General features: G+C 37.0%; 1 protein-coding gene across 1 annotated transcript in view; it reads left to right on the forward strand.

The window, feature by feature from the left end:
- Positions 1 to 12,024, forward strand: part of Hprt1 (hypoxanthine phosphoribosyltransferase 1) — a 34,997-nt gene that overhangs the window by 8,327 nt on the left and 14,646 nt on the right. The window contains exons 2-4 of the mRNA XM_055618083.1: positions 3,522 to 3,628; positions 6,288 to 6,471; positions 10,660 to 10,725. Coding sequence (XP_055474058.1) covers positions 3,522 to 3,628; positions 6,288 to 6,471; positions 10,660 to 10,725 — 357 coding nt within the window. The remainder of the gene's footprint in view (positions 1 to 3,521; positions 3,629 to 6,287; positions 6,472 to 10,659; positions 10,726 to 12,024) is intronic.

The following is a 12,024-nucleotide window of genomic DNA, read 5'->3' on the forward strand; positions in this document are numbered from 1 at the left end:
ATAACGAAATATCAATATTTTGAAGGAACAAAATAAGAATTCTGAGACATAAACCTGTTTTAATTAGAAATTTTGCATTGGAAAACAGTTTGTGTTGCTAGAAATGAAATTCCTATTTTGGGGTAACTCCTCCTGATCTGTTATATTCTTAGAATACATGACTGGGAGTTGGATGCACACCTGTAATCCTAGCACTCAAGAAACAGAGGGAGGAGGGTCACAGCAAGTTTGAAGCCAGCTTGGTCTATATATCTAGGGCAGCTAGAGTTTTATACTAAGACCCTGTCTCAAACACACATAAAAAGACTGGGATGAACTGGGCAGCGTTCACATTGAATTTGTCTTTTGATTGAAACAAACAATCCTAAAAGTTCTTAGGTTACCTGAGGTACTGAGCCATTTTAGTAGGTGGAGACAGTAGTTTGAAACTTGGGTGTGATATGGTTTGAACTCGTGCCAGAAGCGGAGTGATTGGGTGGAGGGCATGAGTCTGCCTCAGGAAAGACATTGTGGTATTCTAATCTTGAGTCTAAGGTACTTTGAAATGATTGAACTTCATTTTTGCCAGGTTATATTACATACATTCTGATGAGCCTGACATGAATGTTTATTAGTATAAAATTGAGTAGTCTATCAATCTTTTCCCAAAACATGAATTAAATTTTGCTTTATAATACTTACAAGAATGCTTTCTTGTAAAATACTGAGTGTTAAGCAGATACATTAGCTCTTCCAATTTTTTTAAGAAATTGCCACGTATCCTAAACATTTTTGTTATGTAAAAACATGTATATTTAAGAATAAATTAATATTTACTTCTGAAAATAAATACAATTCTACCAAAGGCTGAACTAAAAATAGACTTTTTGGAACTTAAAAGAGACTCTATAACCCTCTTTTTTTTTTTTTTTTTTTTGACCTCTGGGTGAAACCTCAAAATATATCTAAATTCTGAGCTGGGTGGGTGTTCACAGTTCCAGCACTTAGGAAGGAGAAGGGTTGTGAGTTTCAAACCAGCATGAGCTATATGATGTGATTCTGTCTCAAAAACAATAGGAAGTGAATTCTGCAAAGAATGTAAATTTATGTATTTTTCACTTTTCAAACGTAAACTACTTGATGCCAAAGGATCCAATGCAATATTAACTGAAACAAACAAAACAAAATAACTCAGTAGGAGCCAGGTGAAGTGCGGCATGCCTGTAATCCCCGCACTTGGAGAGGTGGAGGCAGGTGGATCTCTGTGACTTTGAGGTCAGCCTGGTCTACAAAGCAAGTCCAGGACAGCCAAGGCTATGAAAAGAAACTGTCTCAAGAAAAAAAAAAAAAAAGGAAGGAAGCTGGAGAGATGGCTTAGAGGTTAATAGCACTGGCTGTTGGTCCAGAGCTCCTGAGTTCAATTTCCAGGAACCACATAAGTGTCTCATAACCATCTATAATGAGATCTAGTGCCCTCTCCTGGCATACAGACACACATGCAGGCAGAATACTGTATTAAAAAACAAAAAATAGCAAAAAAGAACTCTGCAATGAATAGGATGAGATTTAGTTATGATTTGATAATATTCCTTGAAAACTGCCAGAGCTTTTTACAACTAGGTTTTCTTTATTTAGTGTAGTTAGTTTGGAGGCTTTTTTTTTTTTTGGATTGGAGGAAGGAGCTCACTATGTAGGCCAACTTGGCCTCTAACTGTGATAATTCTCCTGCCTTTGTCACCTGAGAGCTGGCTTTAGAAGTATGTGGCACCATGTGTAGCTTGATGTTCTAGTTCCTATGATACATTTCCAGGTACTGCCAGCTTCTTAGATGGGGTTTGAAAGTCTTGAAGAATATCATGAAAGATACTCTTCCTGGCTTATTTCTTTCAATAAGTTTTGATTATTAGATAAATGATCTTTTAAAGTTTTCTTGTTTTGTTTTGTTTTTAGTGTAACTAGGGCTGGGAATATAGCTCTGTTGGTAGAGTGCTTGCCTTGTATGACATGAAGCTCTGAGTTTGACACCTAACCCCATAAACTGGCAATGATAGCTCATTGGCCAGGGAGAAGCACATGGTTCAAATGTCTATGGTCAGCTGCATAGTGAGTTTGAGGCCAGCCTTGGATACATGAGACCCCCATCTCCCTATAACACTCGCTGTCAAAGACAGCAGCTTTTATGATTTTGAAGTTTGGAAATATTTTTAAAGACAGGATCTTGCTTTGTAGTCCCTAGCTGACCTGGAATTCACTTAAACCATGCTGGCCTCAAACTCAGGAACTTCTACTTTAGCTTCTTAAGTACTGGGTTAACAGGTGCGTCCAGCAGCTTTAGCCTGCTTTTATGATTTTGCTGTACTTTTCCTCCCCTGTGTGTCTAGGTACATGTATATTTATAAAATGACCACAATATATTTTTCCAACATGTACCATATCATTAATGTCACTGAATGTTCTATATACTTGGGCTCTGGGCATACTAATATAACCAATATTATACAACTCAAAACAATTTTGGAGTATCTTCTGTGATACCATCTCAAGACTTTTGAAAGTTTGAGTTTTTAAAGAATAAGTTTTTCTTTTTGCTTTGTTTTGGTCACACGCACACACAGACACACACACTTTAAGAGGATTCTTTGAATTTGGATGGTTAACACCAGCTTTAATTTTTATTCTGTATGATGTTTTAACTTACTAAAATATACTGTGTTAAGTTAAACCATATTTTTGGGGATTGGGAAGATGGCTCAGTCTATAATGTGCCTGCCATGTCATCTTCATTCAGGACCTGAGTTTGGAACACCAGTATCTGGATAAGAAGCACATTCCTATGACCCCAGCACAGGGGAGGCAGAGACAGGGGGTTTCTGGGACTTCCTGACCAGCTAGACTATCCAAATTGGTTAACCAGGTTCAAGGAGAGATCTTGTCTCAAAACATAAGTAAATTTTTTATATTTTTATTTTAAAATAATTTATGTATTTTTTAAATGTAGAAGTCCTCTGTCTGCATATACACCTGCATGCCAGAAGAGGGCATTAGATCCCTTTATAGATGGTCTTGAGCCACCATGTGATCGCTGAGAAAGAATTGAACTCTGGAAGCACAGCTAGAAAATTTTTAGAGCCAGTTTCAATCATATTTACGTGCACCTGCCTGTAAATATGTACACATACACAAACATACACAAAAAAGTGTTCAAATGCACTCAAAATGTATAGAGTAGAAACTGCCTGCGTATACTAGTCTTTCATGCTTAAAATATTTTTGCCACATTTGTACTTCTAAATTTTTCTTTTTCTCTTTGTTACCCAAAGAAGATTCTATGTTGTTTCACTTCTCATTCTTGACCTTATTTAGCAATAAGAGACCTGGCTTTCTTAGAGAAGTGTAGTTTATTACAAAAACTATAAAATTAGCTTCCCTTCATACCCTCTCATACCTAAACTCCTCTGGTGAATTAAGACTTACTATCTAAATTTAATTAAACATGGATATCTTGTAATACTCTGCTTTGAAACACTGTCTTTCTTTTTCAGATTGGCGATGATGAACCAGGCTATGACCTGGATTTATTTTGTATACCTAAACATTATGCCGAGGATTTGGAGAAAGTGTTTATTCCTCATGGACTGATTATGGACAGGTTAGTAAGCGCTCAGTTGAAGGTTGATTTTACTTTTTAGGTGTTAATGTGTGTGTGATATGTGTACATATGATATGTGTATATGTGATGTGTGGGTATGTGATATATGTGTGTAGTGTATGCATATATCAGGAAGCTAGAGAAGGACACTGGGTGTTCTGTTGCTCCGTGTCTTATTCCCTTGAGTCAGTGTCTCTCACTGAACCTGGACATTACTGATTTGGCTAGGCTGCCTGGCTAGCAAGAGCCAGGGATCTGTCTTTCTCTGCCCCCAAGTGCTGAGATTGCAAGCAAGTGCAGCCACACCTGGTTTTCATATGAGTACGGGGGGGGGGGGGGTGGTGTCTGAATCTACGTTTTCTATTTTTTTTTTTTTGAGACAGTTTCTCTATGTAGCCTTGGCTGTCCTGGAACTTGCTCTGTAGACCAGGCTGGCCTTCAACTCACAGAGATTTGCCTATCCCTGCCTCCCAGAGTGCTGGGATTACAGGCGAGTGCCACTGCATCAGCTAGATTTTTTTTAAAGTTTTTTTTTTTTAAATTGTTGTTATTTTATTTGTATGTGTGAGTACCTCCATGTATGTATGTGCAGCATATGTATTCCAGGAGGCCGGAATAGTGTGTGTAAAGGATTCCCTGGAACTAGAGTTATAAACCATTGTGAACCATTGAATGGGTGCTGGGAACTGAACTTAGGTGCTCTCCAAAAACAGCAAGTGCTCTTACTTGCCTAACTCTCTAATACCCAATATTTTTTATTTTAAAGTCCCTTTTTTCGGGGCCTGGAGAGATGGCTCAGCGGTTAAGAGCACTGTCTGCTCTTCCAGAGATCCTGAGTTCAATTCCCAGCAACCTTTGGTGACCCACAACCATCTATACCCTCTACTGCCCTCTTCTGGCCTGCAGGTGCACATGCAGATAGAGCACTGATAGGCATAAAATCTTAAAAAAAAATGTTAAAAAAAAGTCCTTTTCTCTCTATCTCACTCACACACAGACACCAGCAGGAAGCCTTACTAATTAATTTTGAGGTGTAAATAGTGGGAATCCATAGAGTACATTGAAGAGAGGCTACAAAAATAGTCTGCCAATAGTCTATCTATGGAGGCTATAAATGAGATTATAATTCTGTTTTCTCAGCTTCCTATACACATTTCCTACCTAGACACTGCCTGTGCTCATATATTGTATGTAAAGTGTACACACACACACACACTTTACATATTATCATATAGTACTAAATTTTGGACTTTTTAATATTAGTACAGCTAGAGCTATTCAGATGTTTTTTTATTATCTTTTAAACATAATCAAGGAGTGTGTGTGTGCGTGTGAAATATTTGCTCATTGAGATCGGGTCTCACTGTTTAGCTCAGTCTGGCTTGAAAGTTTGTGTATACCCCAGATTGGCCTCAACTCAGCAGTCCTCCACAACAGCCTTCCCTGTGTGGAGATCACAGGTATATGCCCCGGTGCCCAGCCATACATGTTATTTTGCTTTTGAAATGGAGCCTCGAATTGCTTAGACTGGCTTCAAAATCCCTGTAGCTGAGAATGGCCTGACTTTCTGTTCTTACTGCTTCAACTCCTGGTGTCCATCATGCTCAGTTTGCAGAGTTCTGAGGATAGAACCCAGGACCTCCTGTGAATACTATTCAAGAACTCTACCAGCTGATCTCCGTCCCCAGCTCCCTACATTTATTTTAAAGATTACATGCTATTCATGGATGTATTATAACTGGTGTAACCAGTGTACTGTTGATGGACACTTAAGATCTTCATTATTTTGCACTTACAAGAGTATATTAGAGGGAATATCTTACACATATTTTGACACTCACTCAGCTTTAGGTAAGGAAAAATTAGGGAACAAGGAATGGGTATTTATTGAATTTTTATACTGCCAGATTGTCCTCTAAAAAGTTACATCATTTTATACTTTCAATGGTATGTGAGAGTTCATTTTTTTCTCAGTCTCTTGTAATATTTTATATTAGAGAAATACAATTTAATTTTGACCGTCTAGTAAGCTTTGAAAAATCTTGTTTTTATTTATATTTTTAAATTTTATGATACATATTATAGTGTACCTGTCTTCTCGACAGGATCTTGTTTTGTAGCCTAAAGTGACTTAATATTTACTCTGCAGTCCAGGCTGCCCTTCAACTCAGCAATCCTTATGTCTCAGCCTATAGAATGCTGGATTATAATAATATACCATCATGCCTAGCATGTACCTTGCTTTTTCCCCCCAAGACAGAGTTTCTCTGTGCAGCCCTATCTGTCCTGGAAATCTTTCATACACCAGGATGGCCCAATGCTGGGATTAAGGCATGTGTCACTGCACCTGGTTATGTGCTTTGTTTTTAAAGATACCGAATTTTACTTTTGGTTGAGCTGCGTGTATTAGTGTTTATCTATAATCTCAGCATGATTTATAGTCTAGCCTGGTGTACATAGAGGGATTCTGGGTTACCTTCCCCTACCCCCCAAAAATCTTACCTTTGGCATATGGGAAATTAAGTGCCCAACTTTATAAAAAATTGCTTTATGAAGCAATAATCCTCTTCATGCTGACAAAGAGGAAGTTTAATGCTTAAGAGATATTTGTTAGAAAACATATTCAGAATCTTTTTAATTCTTGATTGTATTTCTGCAGGACTGAAAGACTTGCTCGAGATGTCATGAAAGAGATGGGAGGCCATCACATTGTGGCCCTCTGTGTGCTCAAGGGGGGCTATAAATTCTTTGCTGACCTACTGGATTACATTAAATCACTGAATAGAAATACTGATAGATCCATTCCTATGACTGTAGATTTTATAAGATTGAAGAGCTATTGTGTAAGTATAACTTTATAATTTTTTAAAAAATAGGGCAATTTTAGTTTTATGTATATTTTCTTTGAAGTTCTCACCTGGTTATAGTGGAGTCACTGTGGTTATTGTATTTTTCTCTTCTGAGGTTGGAACGCAAGACCTGACTAAATACTCCAAAACTGAGTTTCATCCAATTCTTTTTTTTTTTTTTAAGATTTTTATTATTTATAGTGTTCTGCCAGCATGTACACCTGCATGCTAGAAAAGGGCACCAGATCTCACTATAGATGGTTGTGCCTCCATGTGGTTGCTGGCAATGGAACTGAGGACCTTTGGAAGACCAGCCAGTGCTCTTAACCTCTGAGCCTGATCCCATTCATTTATTAAAATTTTAGTTTGAGATCCTTTTTCACTAACTTGCTCAGACATTTTTCTGTTCCTAGTGCTCTGTAACCTTCAGAAAAATGTAAATTTGATAAGTATACAAATGTGTTTCTTTTCTTTTTTTATTTCAATTTGATAAAATTCTACTAAAATGGTTGAAGAAGAAAAAATGAGACCTAGGAAGAAAGGATTGTTAGTAAACAATGTTTTGAGTTTTGTTTTTAAATTTGTAATTATTTTATTTTGAGTGTTTGATTCTAAGGCCTCAAGTATGATAAGCAAATATGCTCTAAAGCTGGAGCTCTGGTTCTTATTAAGAGGTTTTCAGAAATCCTAGGGATGGAAAAATAGAAATGAACCTTTCCTGTCACCCCCATTTTCCCTTCTGGACTCTAAGAGATAGACAAAGAAACAAACACTAAATTTTTATTTACCGACCCCAGAGCTTCTCTGGGAATTATATGTGTGTGTGTATATGTATATGAGTGTTTTGCGTGCATACATGTTTGTGTACCCTGTGTGTACCTGAAGTCCACAGAGGTTAGAATACAGTGTCTGATCCCCTCAAGTTGAAGTTACAGAAAGTTGCTAACTGTTAGGAATTGAACCTGGATCTTCTGGAAGGCTATGCTCTGAGCTACCTCTTTGGTCTCCTAGAAATTCAGATGTAACTGACAGTGACACCTAAATGAGGGATACCTTGGGCACTTCTACCTAATGAAGGGAAGGGGGAAAGAGGGGGGAAGAAAGAGAGTAGAACAAATCTGGAGAGGACTGTCCTTTCATTCATCCCAGTCATTTCTCCATAGAGGTTACCGTCATAATTAAAGACAAGGACTCTGAGAGGCACCAAGTTAAGGGGTACAGTGAGATTTGTATTCCAAACAGAGATGGGTTGCTGTAGGTTTTCTAGTCATTTATGTAGTTTATTAAGGATAACATTTGCAAACAATATAGACACATAACTATTAAATGAACCTTTTTTATTAGCTTCCATGTAAAAGGAGGCTGTTTCCTTGAAAAAAAAAAAAGTAAGCTGAAACATTGAGGTTAATGGGACTATGGAAATTTGGAATTTGTAGAGTGCCTGCCAGTGTTTTGTATGCTTTGGAGTTCTGTTGCCTCAGACCCTATAGTCATAGCCTTTGGATCACAGTTCCGTTCTTAGATAGCTATTTCTTTTGTCCTCCTTTGAAAAAGGAAATAATTGACATTGGACTGTAATACCACCTTTCTGCAGAAGATGTCAGTATTTACCATGTTCTGTTTTTTGCTATGTCTCACTTAGCAAATAGTTTCAGGTTTGGTACAGTTCTTTTTCTTTGTGTCATTAATCAGTTCTGTGTGTTTGAAATTCTGGGTTTTAGGCTAGATTAATACAAGAAATATTATGAAGAAATAAAATTGAAAAGCCATGCATTTAGTTTATAGCATGGACTAATAGAATGTTTGTTCCTCTTTTCCTAACTCCCCCTTACACATGCTAGGTAAACATTTTACCAACTGAGCTATCACTTTAAAAATTTTTTTTGAGATAAGGTCCTTTGGAAGAACAACTAGTGCTCTTAACCTCTGAGCCTGATCTCATTCTTTTTTTTTTTTAATTTTAGACTGAGATTCTTTTTCACTAACTTGCTCAGACATTTTTCTGTTCCTACTGCTCTCTAACCTTCAGAAAAATGTAAATTTTTATGTAGCCCACAGTGATCTCAGAATCTCAATCCTTCCTCAGCCTCCATAGTGTTCTGATTACAGATATTATGAATGTCATGAATACCTGCCCCAACATACTTTAAATACAGAATAAAAACAGTTATATAGTAGCATATTGGTCTGCTACTTGGTGATATTAATTATTATTGATCCATATAAGTATATATTGTGTGATTATTTTTAATAGTTCCATTGTATTACTGTTACGTTTTGTTTGTTTTTTTGAAACAGGTTTTCTCAGAGCCCTCGCTGTCCTGATCCTGTAGAGCAGGCTGGCCTCGAACTCACAAAGATATGACTGCCTCTGCCTACCAAATGCTAGGATTTGTGCCACCAAGCCTGGCTATTGTTTTGTGTATTAACCTCACTGATTTATGTAATTCCCTGTTAAGAGACATGTTGATTTTTTTTTTTTGATGAATAACTGATAATAGTGAACATCCTTGAATGTTCCTTTGCATGTTTATTAATGTTTTTTGTGACATTGATTCTTGGAAATGGGATTGTTATACCAATATGGTTTGCATGTTTACAATTTTAATAGACTTTTTTTTTTTTTTTCAAAAGAGGTCATAATTTGTTTCTCTAATTGGAACCAGCAACTTGAATATTTGTTTTCCCTCAGTGTATTGCCAGGCTTAAGTTCTGTAAATGTGGATGGATGAGCAGTTGAATCACATTTAGTATTTGTTAAGTAGCCGTCATTTATGGACTTCTGTAAATGGTCTACTTGTGTTTGCTATTTTCAAGTAGTTTTTTTTTAAAGACTTGTTTATCTTTATGTGTTTGGGTGGATGTCAACATGTATGTATGTGCACCATGTGCATGCCTGATGCATCTGAGGCCAGAAGAGGAGGTTAGATCGCCTAAAACTGGAGTTACAGGCAATTGTGAGCCACCATGTGGGTGCTGGGAATTGAACCCAGTTCCTTTACAAAAATCAACAAGTGCTCTTAACTGCTAAGCCAGCTCTCCAGTGCCATCTGGTAGGTTCTTACTTTGAAGAGTAATGTGCATTAGGGATACTGGTTACATCAATTTGGGTTTTGACTAACTTTTTGCCCTTTCTAAGAATGGAGGTAAAAAATATATCCCTACATTTTCTTCTAACCCACTTATAGTTTTATTTTTTACATTTAGATTTTAATCCATGTGGAATTTATTGTTGTGCATGGTGTGAGGTAGGAACCATGCTTTATTTTTTCCCAAATGGACAAGTAATTGATCAGACACCATTTGTTGAATAATTCATCTTTTAATTACTGACTCAAAATACCATCTTTGTCATATACTAAATTGACATGTTTTTGGGTCTGTTTCTGGGTTTTACTTGGTTCCTTGAACTTTTTGTCAGTCATTGTGCTGGTACCATACCAAAGTAATTGCTGTGGTTTATGATACACTTTCCTATTCCAGTAGAGCAAGTCCAAGGTCTTTTACTTACTTCTTTTCAATTCAGTTTTGTCTTGATTCCAGCACATCCAAATTATAGTTATTCCTACCAACTTATAGTGAGTGTTAATCACGCTCCTTTGAAACCCCTGTTAAGTTTTCTGCTGATTTCTCTGAGAGCAGAATGTGAGAACCTAAGCAGTATGTTCTAACAGACTAGTAATGAGACCTGGTTTCTCAGACAGTTCAGAAGATGACCTGGATATGGGCATATCCAGGATATGGGCTTATTTTAGGGGGCCATATCTTCAGGGTGACATGTGGCAAAGACTAGCTCCTATAACTAATGTGACTCACAGGAATAATACAGGGCCAGAAGCAGACACCTGCTGTGCTAATAAATTGTCCTTTGTGATTGGGAAGTATTTGATGAGTAGCTATAATATGGTCACTCAGAAGTGAATGTTCTTGATTTTTAGTACTCTTCAGAGCATCAAATACTAGGAATGACCATTTAGTATTTTTAATTTTTACTAATCTCTATGTGAAATTTACCTAGTCATTCATTTCTAGAAACCTAATTCTTACAATTTTTATAATTTAAGAATATGATAATGTTGTGGCCATTAGATAGCTAACTTCTTAATTCTTACAGCTTACATCTAATAATTTGAGAAGTTTGTTTCTACACAAGAGTATCCATATAATTTTTTTTTAAACTAGAATGATCAGTCAACAGGGGACATAAAAGTTATTGGTGGAGATGATCTCTCAGCTTTAACTGGAAAGGTATGTATCTTGAAGGGGAAAGAAAGAACATTTTTATACCAGGAATTAATAACTGTGCTTTCAATCACTCATTCAGAGCGACTGTATTAGTAAAAATAAGCAAGCAATGTTTACTCTTAGAAGTAACTAAGATATAGTTTGATGTTATCTCCTGGACTGTACAGCCAAATGACAGAAGAATCTAATATTAACCCTAAATGTCCATATTGCTAATTATCACTTTCTATAATACCTCTTTGAAAATCTAATTTCGAATCCTTCAGAAAATACAAATGTGGGGGGAGGCATTTTTTAGAAATAGACTTCCATATAGTTGCATTTTAATATTTGTGTGTGTATTTCTCTGTGTATATGCCAATATTGCAAGTCTGTGTGTGCACAGAAGAGGGTGTTGGATTTGTCAGAGCTGAAGTTACAGGCATTTACAGGACATACTGTTTGTTATATGAGTACTAAGATCTTAACTCCAGACCTTGTGATTGTGCCGAAAGCATTTTTGTTTTCAAGATGGTTTCTCTATGTAGACCTGGCCCCTAGATGCTTTGTAGACCAGACTGGCCTCGAACTCAAAGAGATCTGCCTGCCACCTCCCAAGTGCTAGGATTAAAGGCATGCACCACCACTACTAAGCCATTGCTCTAGTCCCCATTTGTTATCTCTAAAAAGATACAAAATTGATACTGTACTGTGGCTGGAAGTGTGAGTTGTGGAATCTGACAGTGTTGATCAAAAACCTGTCAGCATTTCCTAACTCTGACATTGGGGAGGATATTTAATCTTCTCTGCTGAATCAGAGATGGTAGAGCTAAGGTGGTAGTGGTAGCTACCTCAGAATTAAGAGAATTAAGTGATATAATATTGGTAGAGCTCTTACATCAGTTGCTGGTAAATAAATACTGCAAATAAATTCACTACTATGGGAGAAATTTGTAGCATTTTCTTACTTTATTCTGTTACTTTTTAACATTGGTTTATTTCTGTGTATACAAGCATGTATGTATGTGTGAGATGCATGAGTGTGTGGGGGTCAGAGGACAGCTTAAAGGAGTCAGTTCTTTCTGTCATATAGATTCAGGCTTGGTACCAAGTCCCTTTACCCCTGAGCTATCTCACTAGCATTTGTTTTGTTTTTCTGAGACATCGTCTCACTTTGTAGTCCACATCAATCTTAAACATCTCCTATGTAAGCTAGATAGGCCTTGAACTCATGGTGGTCCTCCTGCCTCAGCTTCCCAAATGCTAGGATCACAAGACTGTACTAATAGACTACATGTTTTCTAAGCTGCTAGTTATTGTTTA

This window comes from Psammomys obesus, unplaced genomic scaffold, assembly GCF_907164565.1.
Source record: "Psammomys obesus unplaced genomic scaffold, mPsaObe1.curated_primary_1811, whole genome shotgun sequence".
Classification (NCBI taxonomy): domain Eukaryota; kingdom Metazoa; phylum Chordata; class Mammalia; order Rodentia; family Muridae; genus Psammomys; species Psammomys obesus.